At 35.8% G+C, this 12,769-nt stretch overlaps 1 protein-coding gene across 2 annotated transcripts in view; it reads right to left on the reverse strand.

Moving 5' to 3' along the window:
* FAT4 (FAT atypical cadherin 4) overlaps positions 1-12,769 on the reverse strand; it is a 180,332-nt gene that overhangs the window by 48,458 nt on the left and 119,105 nt on the right. For both annotated transcript variants that reach the window (XM_059168924.1, XM_059168929.1), the window contains one exon: positions 9,265-9,445. In XM_059168924.1, the coding sequence (XP_059024907.1) occupies positions 9,265-9,445 (181 nt within the window). The remainder of the gene's footprint in view (positions 1-9,264; positions 9,446-12,769) is intronic.

A 12,769-nucleotide genomic window follows, 5' to 3' on the forward strand; every position in this document is an offset into this window, starting at 1 on the left:
CCTCTTCTTCATAAAGAAGCCGCTAGAAAAGAAGTAGCTAAGCTTGAAGGTTCGGAAGCTGGCTGTGGCCCATTGTTTTTAAGGTTAGAGAGTGGCAAGGAAATGGATGTCTTTAAAAGTTTTCTCCTTGATGCCAACAAAGAAATGCCCTTGTTGGAATCGACTGCATGTTTCTATAGTTTGGTTTGTGCCCATGAAAACATAGCAACAGTAAGTATCTACCAGAGACAGTAAAAAAAGACCTACATTGAAGCAAGTAGAGTGCACATTCCTTCCATTAAGCTCACAGTTTAAAACAAACATTTCAGCATTTTCATCCTTTTTTAAAGAAATAATGAACTGTTGGGGAGCTGATATTTTTTAAAAAATAGAAGTCCTATAAAATGATAGCAAAATGGAAAAAAAAAAAAGTAGAGAGGGAGTTTTGGCTGAGAAATGACTTCAGTATTTATAAAGTACTTGATATCACTCAGATTTTTAACACTTCTTGGCACACCCACATGCCAGGATCAAGAGTAAATAAGAATAGCTTTTCCTGAACCAGAAGTGACTCTTTATACAGTATAATTACTGCCCATACACACTATACATCTAGCTGCTTTGTCAAAATAAAAATATCCGAGGCTTATAATTGAATTTTTACAGTTAGAAATTCAGACTCATGAGGTAACCAAATCGTTCTACCTCTTCAATAAATTCTTTAAGAATCTGAATTATGAGAATTGAGTGATTTTATTCTGGGGAATCCTGTTTCCCTACATCAGTGGATGTAGAAATTGCCAAATAACTTCACAGGGTAAAAAGAGTAATTCACAGCATCATAAACTTTTTTACAGCTCTTTGACAGCAAAGAGCAGGGTCAATTAAATATCCCTTCAATCATTCACAAATAAAAATAAAATTAGAGTAATGAAAAATGCATTCAAATTTAGATTTGGATTTTTGTATATGACAAGATCATGGTGTATAAAGAAAGAGCAATGTGTTGAAAGGTAAATGGTGTGAGTTCTTGTCCAGGTTTAATGAAATAATGCATAATGAAATCTTGTATTATAAATTCTTTTTCTTTATTTCATGCTATTTTATGCTATTATACATATGGGGCATATGATTATTTGTGTAAAAGTAATTAGCATCTTTACTATTTTTGAACATTAAAGAATAAATTGTCATGTTAAAATAAGATTTTTTTCTAGACTACCTGATTCTGAAGTATATCAAAAGTTGATTTTAAATATGAAATGTTCTGTAATATTTCATAATATCTATAATACCAGTTTCATGCAATTTATACTTATAAATTAAAACACACACACACACACACACACAGGCACATGCACACACACAGAGAGAAGGGACACAATGGATAGATGGCAAAGATAAAGGCCCAGGTTTGCCTTCCCTCTATCACTTCAGTCTTGGTTTGGTTCTCATCCCTATTTGGAGATCTTTCCTTCTCTGGTCCACATTAAATTCTTCTAAGGGATAAACTCAATTAGATTGGGTGTTGTGCTATCTTTTTAACATCTAAACATCTATGTAGTCTTTAAAGATTTGTAGCATCTTACTGTGCTTTTGTGTTTACTGAGCACACTACAAGGCATTTTATATATGCTCTCATTTAACTTCAAAAACAGTCCTGACACTTTGGTTTTGTTTTGGATTTTTTATAGATGAGGAATCTGAGTCTAAGAGAGATTCATATAGTTGCACAACAAAGCATACCACCTAAAAATGGTAAATCTAGAGTTGGAACTTCTGTCTTAATGACATCAACACACCTGGTCCATTGGAACACAGTATAAAAGAGGTAAAAAGCAGCCTGAGCAGACCCAATGGAGACAAGAAATTACTGCTGGCTAAGGCTGAAGGAGACTCTTTTTGTTTAAGGGATTTCAATGTAGCATTGGTTTACATTGATTTGATTCAATGCAAATCAGCAAATGTGTTACTTACTGATTAAAGAATAAGAAATGTTATTTCAAATTATTGGTGTAAACTGACATCATTATTATCTACAATCTAAATCAATAATTTTTGCACTTGTAAAGCTAAAATGCCCCAATTTGATTTTTTAATCTTTTTTTTTTTTTTTGCCTCTTTCTGAGATCTACTAGAATCATACAACACTGTGCAGTATGTTACTAGAATATGATAATTTAGTAGTAGTTAAAGAGACTGTGCTTTGAAACACAATTCACTTGGGCATGAATTTTCACCTGACTCATAACACTTCAATTCATTAAATTCCTCAACCTTGCTAAGCCTTTTCTTTCCACCTATAAAGTGTGGATCACATATACATTCCTTTCACTTCATAGTCTTGAATATTGAATGTAATATGTGAGATGCATTTGGAATTGTAATTGGTACATTCTGAGAATTAAATGTCTAGGATTACACACATAACAGAGCACATATACATATGTAGTTATAATTTAATAATCTGTCATATATAATCTATTATAATCCACCTACATACTGAGTTAAATGGGTAGGCAGACTAAAAGACATATGGATTAGAAGGCACAAATCTTGCCCTCAAGCTTACATGCTAGATAGAAGAAAGAGAGAAAGAAAAATAAGTACAAAACCAGGCAATACATTTGAGTGTTATGAAACTGTCCAGAAGCACTCTTCTAGGTCTTCAAAAGCCGCAGAGACCGCTTTTGAGTGGAATGATTAAAAGAAAGCTTTCCTTGAGGAAGGCAAAATTGAAGCTGGATTTTAAAGGGGCTACCCATCTTACAATAGTGGTGAAAAGGGAGAAAGCTATTCCAGGTCAGGAGTCAGCAGATTTTTTTCTGTAAAAGGCCAGTGTTAGTGCATATGGCTTTGGAGGCCTGAAGAGCTCTGCTACAATACTCAACTTGCCACTGAAGTACAAAAGCAGCCGTGGACAAGACGTACATGAGTGGGGCATGGCTTTATTCCAATACAACTTTATTTACAAATGCAGGCACTGGGCCAAATCTAGCCTGCGGACTACAGTTCACAGAACCTTGAACGAGGACACAGAAGAACCTGAACAAGGCCGTAAGGCTTGAGAAAGCACAGATTCTTTTCCCAGGAGTAGAAAGTGATCCAGGGAGCCTGCAAGTTAGGCCATGTGCTGAAGACTGGGGCAGAATAAACTGGGGCCTTTTATGGAGTGACCGGAATATGGAGACTGGGCATTATGCCATAGCAAAGTGGAAGCTGAAAGACTCTGAGGAAGGGGGTATCACTGTTAAAGCTGAGCCCCTGGATGCCCAAGCTGGTTCAGATTACTGCCACTGCTCTTTCACGCACTGACCCAGGCTTGGCTTCCTCCAGATCACTTCCTACAACACTGAGTGATGAATTACCATAAAATGTAAACTAGTCATGTTATTGCCCAGTTTAAACACTTCAGTTTTTTCTCGTGTTAGATACAGTGAGGAGTGTGAATTTTTCATGTGGTATACGAGGCCCATTCCTCACCCACACCAACCATGCCGAGCAGCTTTGCTTCCCTGACACTATGCTTTTGCAGCGTTCCCTGACCTTACGCCTGTGACTGTCTTTGCCTAGAAGGTCTTTCATCCTTTATTCATTGATCAGCTACTTCTCAGTCTTTCCAAAAATCATTAATTGCCCGAAGCTTCTACTGATTTCTTCAGATAGCCTTGAGTACGTCGTTCTCTCCACCCCTTCTGTGCTTAAACTACACACTTGTCACTATACTATAATTACAAAATTACAAAATTCTCTCCTATACTGAACTGTTCTCTTTGTGGTAGCTAGATGGTCCAAGTCCTCAGGACTTAGGGTGCCTCGGACACAGTGAAGGCTCCAAAATCATGCAGTACAGTGTGGTATATAGATCGGAGGGATTAGAAACCAGAGTCAGGGAAGAAAGTTAATTTTTATTGTAATAGTGCAGGCATGATGTAATTGTGGGCTGAACTAAAATCTTGGCAGGAAGATCGCACAGAAAAGAATGGGTGCCAGAGGCATTAGTAAAGAAGAAACATGAGAACTTGTCCATTGACTGAGTATAGAGGGAGAGGATGACTCTTGGCTAGCACACGGAGATGAAGAAAGCAAGGCAACACCATTAAAAGAAAGCTGAATGCCAAAAGGAGAAAGGGGGAAAACTTAAGTTTCTGATATGTTGTGCTTCTGATGCCAACAGAACCTCCAGGTTGGTTTGTCCACTACAGAGTTAGAAATACCGGCAAGGATCTCAGGGGTAGAGTCAGAATGGGTAGCACAGATACTGAGTTTTCTGCATAGTTTTCTGGGTGGTTGCAGCTGAGAAAGTGAATTATTCTCTCCCTCTCTCTCTCTCTCTCTCTCTCACACACACACACACACAAAGAAAGGGGGGGAAAAGGACTGAGAAAAAATATTTAGGAAATATCCAAATTATTTTGGAGAGAGGAAACCAGAAGGTAAATTAGAAAGTGTGGTCAGAGTTGCAGAATGATACATAAGAGATAACATTTACATAGACATTGAGGAGGGAGAAAAATTGCCAAGAGAAAGGATGACCTGTGGTGCAAATATTGCAAAAGGTAAAGGACAATACACACTAGACTTAAAAATTTCCAGCAGAAACTTTTGATAAATTATTTTTTAATGAAGCAATGGAAGAGAAAATAAGATTGAGAAATTTTCAGGATAAATGGTTGGAGAAAACTGTGAAGAAGTGACCTACTCTCTCAAAAATGTTGTCTAAAAAAAGGGGAGTAAAAACAACAGCTTAAGAATAATGGAATCATTCATTCAATGCATGTATTCGTCAGTCACTACTATGTTGCAGACATCATGCAAGGAAGACTATATTAGAGTAAAATAGATAGAAGAATAAAGAGAAAAAAAAACTCACATCAATTTAGTGACTTTTGTGTCCTAATAATTGTATTCGAGACATTTATGCATCTTAACGAATTACGTATATATTACTTGGAAGATAGTAGTGATCGATATATATTTAACTCTCACAAACTGTAAATTAATAATTCCTATCTCCACTTTTACTGATGGATATACTGAGCCTTAGAGACAGAAACATGATTTTTCTAAGTCATGGTATAGGTGAATAAAGGAACCTGTATTCAATACCAGATATTCTGAGGATTTCCACAGAGATCAATGCATGATCCAGGGAACAGGGATGATTTGAAGATCCAAGGGAGAAATGAAAAAATTGTTGAATTAAAGATTTGAAGGACACTAAATGGATTAAGAACACAGAGTAAGGGACCTGTCTTACAGTCAATATAGTTTTGAGTTTCTCCAGTGTTATAACATGAAAGTTAAAAGTGAGATTTAAATAGAGATTTGGTCCAGTCAAGAGAAAAAAGCTTCAAAGCTAACTGCTGGAATGGGTGTCTGTCTGGGATGCAGATACATAAAGTCAACAAAGATTATAAATTAATGCAGATGAGTTTACTAGAGGGAAGAATACTATGAGTAAAATAAAGTATATAATTCAATGTCAGTACACCATCCAAAAAAATGTATAGCTTGAGCAAATGGGCAGAAACAAAAATATAAATAAATATTTGTTGGGTGACTGCTGTGTACAAGATTACAGTAGACCATAAGAGAAAACTAACAAATTAGATGACACAGAATGGGTTGTGCTATTAGAGAACCCATCAGTAGTTGGGTAAATGACTTTCATATATATAAAGCAATATACAATTAATATAAAATAGACCCATTAACCAGGAGAATGGGTTTCTCTCAACTCCATGATTACCAAAGCATGATTAACACCTAATATAAAAGTGTATAATATTCCATTAAAAAGACAGCATGCCAGAGTAAATAAGATTTAGGCTGGCGTAACTACTTAACTTTATCTATGAAAGTATTTTAAATCTAGGTTGTAATAATTGTCTGTCCTAAGGTAAGTGAGTTTAATCATTTTTCCAAAATAAAAACAGCTTCAATTTCCGTATCACTGTATGACAGTCAATGTAGTCATTTAAAGATTTTGCAGATGTATTTTATAGATCTCAGCAAATGTGTAAGTATAAAGTTAATTTTCTGATATTAAAGGAAGAAGAAAATTCAACCAGTCAACCTAACAAACAAAATATATATTATCAAATCAAAACCATCATTTCAAAGCTACCAGGACAACTATATCAAACATTCTGGAAATACAGACAGGATTTTCTAGACCAACTCTACATTGATTACCATTGCCCACGAATGTAGGGTCACATTTGGCAGTGAAACTCTGACATACTCCGGAAGGAAATGGTATATCATCTTCACAGCATTTTATTCTAGTACTTGTATTGATTTGGTAAGCATGAGGCTTCACAGTTGTTTCAGAAATTGAAACACCTCAGACAAGGTTACTATTCTGTCACTGATTGGTAACAGATCTTTAGAGAAAGACTCCTTGGTATGCAGATAAAGATTTATTAGACTACAACACTACAATGGATAGGATATCTCTTTCAAAATTGTCAGAAACATACTGAGCACTAACAGGTGACATGCAAAGGGAAAAGTGCTTTGCAGGATTAGGATGGATATTTTTCGTTCTAGGCACTATTCTAAGCAGTTCACTTACGTGTTTTATTTGTCTTTGCAATAATTCTATCAAATCAGTTTTATTATTTAGTATATCTATTTTGTTGATAAGAAAACTGACCCCCAAGAAATGTTAAATAAGCTGCCCCACAATTAATAGTAGAGTCAGCTTCATTCCTAGTTGTGCTCTCAACACTAAATTAAGACTTAATTCTTAGGGTATGGATTCCATGATTTCTGCGCTTTGGTGTAGGACAAGCAAAGGAGGTGGTATTTACTGGCATTTTGAACCTCAGACCAGGAAGAAGGTAAGTGGTACCTGCCTTTCTTCAGGTGGTGTTAAGCTCAGGGACCCAAGAGGCATATAGCTATGATGCTGGGCAGAAATTTTCCCCATCCTTAATGATTTGACTGTATAAACTTCTTGGAATTCAAGAAGAAACTTATTTTCTTGAAAATAGGTCCCAGGCTTCTGAAAGAAGTTCATGCATAGCCTTCCCTCCTACAGTGCATGTCAGTGTCCATCTTCTTCTGGATTACCTCCTGTAACTCTGGCCAGAGCTGCTAAGCTACCTAGGTGACTCTTCCTTCTACTCCTGCCTTTCAAGCATTGGGAGGATTCCAAAGAACCAGTTTCTGACCTTCTTTTGTTGCTCTATACTCTCTCCTTAAGCGTTCTTACTCATTTTCTTGCTTTTAAATGTGCTCTAAGCATTGATGACTCCAAGTCTGTATCTCCAGCCCTGACCCTAACCTAAGATTCACACTGGTATCTTCAATGCCCAAACTGATATCTCTATGTGAATGACCAATAGTCATGTCAAGTTGTATTCAAGTAAGAACTCTTGGTTTCTCTCACACCTATTACTCCTCCAACCCTACCTTCAGTGGTGCCATCTGCCCAGGTGTTCAAGAAAAAAGCTTAGTAGATGAGTCTGATTTCTCTTTCTCTTATTCCCACTTACAATCTCAAATATTTTTCCAAATCTATTAATTCGATTTTCATTTCTCCACCTTAGTACACAGACACTCCCATCTTTTGTTTGAATCACTACATTAATTAGCACCTAAATGGTCTTACTGGTTTCTCTCCCAATGGCTTCTTTCTACAGTCCTGCCTCCTTCAATCCAATCCAAACAAATCAGTTTATATTGATTTGTGTTTGGAATATTCCAATAGTTTCTCACATAAAAATAAAATTAAAAACCTCAGTTTCTTACCATGACCCAGGAGCCTTCAGATGGCCTACATGATCTTATCCCAGCCTACCTCTCTGGCCCCTTCCTCACTTTGGTCCACACTCACAAAACTTCCTAAACACACAGTGCTTACTTCTATCCCACAGTCCAGTTCTTACAGCCTAAATGTCACCTTCTTAGAGAGGCCACCCATAATAACCACACCTAAGAGTCCGTTGTCACTCTTTGTTATATAAGCCTCTTGGCTTTTCAAGGCTGCATTCACCGTATGAAGTAATCCTATTTATGTCATACTAAATTGTTTATCTACCTCAAAAAGAATGCAGGCTTGAATAAAGTAGAAATGCTGCCTTGTTACTCATACTAGCAACTCTATGTGTGTTTATTAAATGAAAAATAACTTGAGGCCTTCTACATAATAGTCATTTCTACCAGCAGGAAGAGACTGATGCCATTTCCCAAAGTAATTTTGTAAATAGGAAATTAGTAACAAACAAAATAAATCCCTAACCAAATTATCACAATAGCAACATGCACAGGCCACCCTTGACTGATAACTCCTCTGAACGTTCAAATTATCCACTCTCATTTACCCATTATCAGCCTATAGAGGGTGGGGATGATGTGTGGGTAAGAAGTATTTATGTCTTTGAGATCTTTATCTGGAAAATCTGGAAATCTTCATTTCTTAAAGTTTAGAATAGGCCTGGAAAAATGTGACCCAGCTAGATCCACCAAATGTTACAACCCACCTGCTTTTACATGCTCCCTGAACAAGTTACCATATTGTTTTCTCCATTTTGAATAGATGTAAGTAGAGTAAAATAAACTTTTTAAACTTTGAAAATATAAATATTCTTATCCAGACTAGCAGTTGGGTTAAAGATGGCCAAAATTCTTCGATACTCCTCCCATCAATTGTGATATACATTTATCCTTCCAGTGAATCTGGGCAGATCACGGCTTTTTCAACAAATAGACTATTATGGAAGTGATGCTGTGCTACTCCCAGGCTTTATTCTTTAGAGGACTGACAAATTTCACTTGAAGTTCTTGAAACCCAGAGCTACCATGTAGCCCATTTTAGCTACCTGCTAAAGAACCACATTGAGAAGCACAAGATCAGAGATAGGGACGTAGCTGAGCCATCCCTCCCAAGACACCAGGCTTTGAGTGAAGACATCCTAAACCCTCCAGACCACCCAGTGACCAGGTAAATAGCACTAAATGATACCAGTCAATCAAATGAAGCAGAAGACTCTCCCTGTGAACTCTTCCCTACAAACAAATACATGACCTACAAAATCATGAGATATGATAAAAATATAAATAAAATTAATTAATTAAAATTTTAGAACAATTAAATCATTATTGTTTTAATCCTCATTTTAGGCATCGTTGGTTATTTAACAGTAGGCAGTCACAATAAGTCTATGTGTTAATGTCATAGAATTTCTAGCAAAATTAAGCATTATATTCCTTTAGTCCCAAGATTAATCCTTGATGAGAAAAACAATCAAAATTTACAAAAGGAAATGTACTGACCTGATAACTGCATTTGTTGAAGCATCAGCATCTGAGGCATTTACCAATAAAACATCTGTTCCAGTTGGTGCATCTTCAGGAATTGTGGTGAAATACATTTTACTGGCAAAAGTGGGGACATTGTCATTGACGTCATCTACTATGACATTGATTGTTCCAGTTCCAGTCAGGGCAGGGGATCCTAGAAGGAAAAGAAAATCAAGTTTTTAATGCTCATGAATAACAAAGATAATAGCAAATTTAACAATAATTGGTTGTAGATAGTACTACCGAAGAGACTTTAGAAACAAACTGAGGGTTGCTGGAGGGGAGGGACGTGGGAGGGATGGCTTGACTGGTGATGGACATTGGGGAGGGTGTGTGCTATGGTGAGCACTGTGAATTGTGTAATACTGATGAATCACATACCTGTGCCCCTACAACAAATAATACATTATATGTTAACTAAAAAAATAAACAAACTTGAAATCTTTAAAAAAAATCTCAAAGTGAAATTTCTAAGCACTACAAGTGATGGAGTGAATTTTAATTTTGTTATAAGAGAAGTATCAAAAACTAATTATGTCCTATATGTTGGCTAACTGAACATAATAAAAAATTATTAAGGTGTTTTAAAAAGAAAGAAGTATTTTCATTCATGAACTAGTATTTCAAATCTTTTCTGGTAATCCTGCACAAAAAGAGTATGTCAACCACTTATTCTATTAAGGTGCTGATTCGGCAATGTAGAACACAAAAATATCATTTAAACACCACAAAAGAGGCACTGCTGGTTTCTCTGAAATTCCATTAAAATAACTCAGTCCAGATTTGGAGAATACCCATGGGCATTGAATAACTGGCCAACTGACAAGGCAAGAAAATGAAATTCCTAGTTGTGACTTATCAATGCTAATATCAAAAATTTGGGTTTCATGGAGCACTGGGTGTGATGAAAAAATAATGAATACTGTTTTTCTGAAAATAAATAAATTAATTTAAAAATTGGGTTTCTAAGTCTTTAGATCCCCTTTCTGTACTAATATTTGTTTGTAAAGAAAAAAGATAAAGCTTTAAGTTATGTCTCAAAACCATAATCTTCCTCTTGCTGGAAATAACATTATGTCAATTAGCTGACTTAGAATTACTTTTGTTATATTTATTTACTATTTAATATAAATGTGAAGCAATTCTTTGTTATTTCTTGTTCCAGTTTTGTTATCAGCATATAATGAAAAGCCAACATTCAACAAAACCTTGGCATACATTGTCTGTACTATGCAAAAGTAACAGACTCCTTGTGGGAAGATCAGATGTCCTATTTGGTTAGATTCTGTGGGTTGTCCCACAACTACAAGTCAAATCAACTGCCTTTAGATGCATTTTCAAAATCATTTTTCAAATTTTAATTTCTCTAAATAGAAACAATAGATATCTTTTTAACTGTCTTTACTGGGGCACCTGGGTGGCTCAGTGGGTTAAGCCTCTGCCTTCGGCTCAGGTCATGATCTCAGGATCCTGGGATCGAGCCCCACATCGGGCTCTCTGCTCAGCAGTGAGCCTGCTTCCTCCTCTCTCTGCCTGCCTCTCTGCCTGCTTATGATCTCTCCCTCTCTCTCTCTCTGTCAAATAAATAAATAAATGATTTAACTGTCTTTACTAAAATAAAGCCCTGAATACTATCTTTTTCTGTTTAAAATGTTAAAAACTTTTTCCCCATAAAATTATTTCTCCTTATGTGAAGTTTAAATTCTACTTATTTTTGGAACTCAACAGTTTTTTGTTTTTTTTTTTTTAAACCATCCATTCATTTACGCATTCATTTCTCTGTAAAATGTCTATGGTATGAACTTTTACTTTCACAGAATGATGTTGTGATCACAATTTTCTGTATTTTTTTCTAGTAATCTTGTGATTAGCTAATATTTCCTTTCCTACTATTTAGACTTTGCTATGTTCTTAGATTGTAAGTACTAATGGTTCAATACCAAGCAGACTTTATGCTCAAATGTATAGGAACCAAAATCAGCATACTAGAAAATTATGGACCCCAGTGGGTTTGATGATCTGTTATTTTTGTGCTCTCTACAAGGAAACTCAGACTCTTTGTTAGATGAAAATGTGCATGACCAGTTGAGCTGGGCACTGTAATGAAAGATGATCACTCACAGAAACCTATGCAATTAAATGTAGGCTACATGGTGATATTACCACCATATATATCTTTCTCAGTAAAATAGTTTATATTAAGCATTTCATTTACATCAACATATTTTTAAATTCATGACTGCCAATGTCTTATCTTTTATTTCATTTTATTTATTTTTTTTTTTTAAGAGAGAGAGAGTACACATGTGGTGAGGGAAGGGCCGATGGAGAGGAAGACAGAATCTTAAGCACGCTCCCCACAGAGCACAGAGCCCAATGCAGGGCTTGATCTCATGACTCCAAGATCATGACCTGAGCCAAAATCACGAGTCAGAAACAAGTGACTCATTTCAGTTAGGCATCGTAAGTCTTACATTTTAGATGTTTGATTTCCTGTTAAAGGAAAGAAAATTAGTCTTCACTATTGTTTATATGTATAATTAATTACAAACTTATGAAAATAATATAATTGCATTTTTACTAATCACTTAATATAAATAATGGTAAAAGGGTGTCACAAATATTTCACACAAAAAATAGATTTGGAGGTATTATAAACACTGGAGAAGCATATCAAAATAAAACTTTTTTAAAAAATCTTACTTAACACATTAATAATGATTATATCAAATGCTTATTGTGTCCTTAGGTATGCAAATACTGGTTTAAGGAGTTTACATAGATTATCTTATCTAATCCTCATCCGATAGTTCTTCTCTATCTCTGTTTTATGTTTAAATAAGCTGACAATTAGGTTAAGTGACTTTTTCAAGGCCATAGCTATAGTAGGAAGCTGGGATTTAATCCACGTGACTTAGATGTGAAGATGTTTGCCACTGGCAAAAAGCTAGAAGGTGTTGCTAATAGTTGGATAGGTGTCACTCAGTGAGATGTGCTGGGACTTTGGACAATCTGGGCCCAGAGAACAAGACAAGACACGAGCTGGAGGAAAAGGTCCATCTGTGAAGGACCTTAGTTATTTGTCAGTTGACATTTGTGCAGCATTTGGAGAAAATAGTCTTGTCAGAGATTTTGAATTTCTCACAAGGGTTATGCTAAAGCTAACTAAATATCTTCAGCAGTATTATTGATGGCCAGTGTTTGGCCTAAATCCTTATGTGTGTTTAATTATATATAATTTGGTGAAATGGAAGTTAAGTATCTGCATCATGTTATATCTCTTTCACTGGTTATATTTAAAAAATGTAAATAGAGGATATCACTTTTATGAAGGTGAAATAAGCTGTCATGGGAATGCAAGTGTGTATACTAGGATGAACTGAGAGAGGGAATAACTAAATCAAGGTTTCAGAAGCAAAGGATAGGAGGAGATGGAGGGCTCTTTCATATCTTTTACGGACATTGAACTCTACTCCCT

This window comes from Mustela lutreola, chromosome 1 (assembly GCF_030435805.1).
Source record: "Mustela lutreola isolate mMusLut2 chromosome 1, mMusLut2.pri, whole genome shotgun sequence".
Lineage (NCBI taxonomy): Eukaryota > Metazoa > Chordata > Mammalia > Carnivora > Mustelidae > Mustela > Mustela lutreola.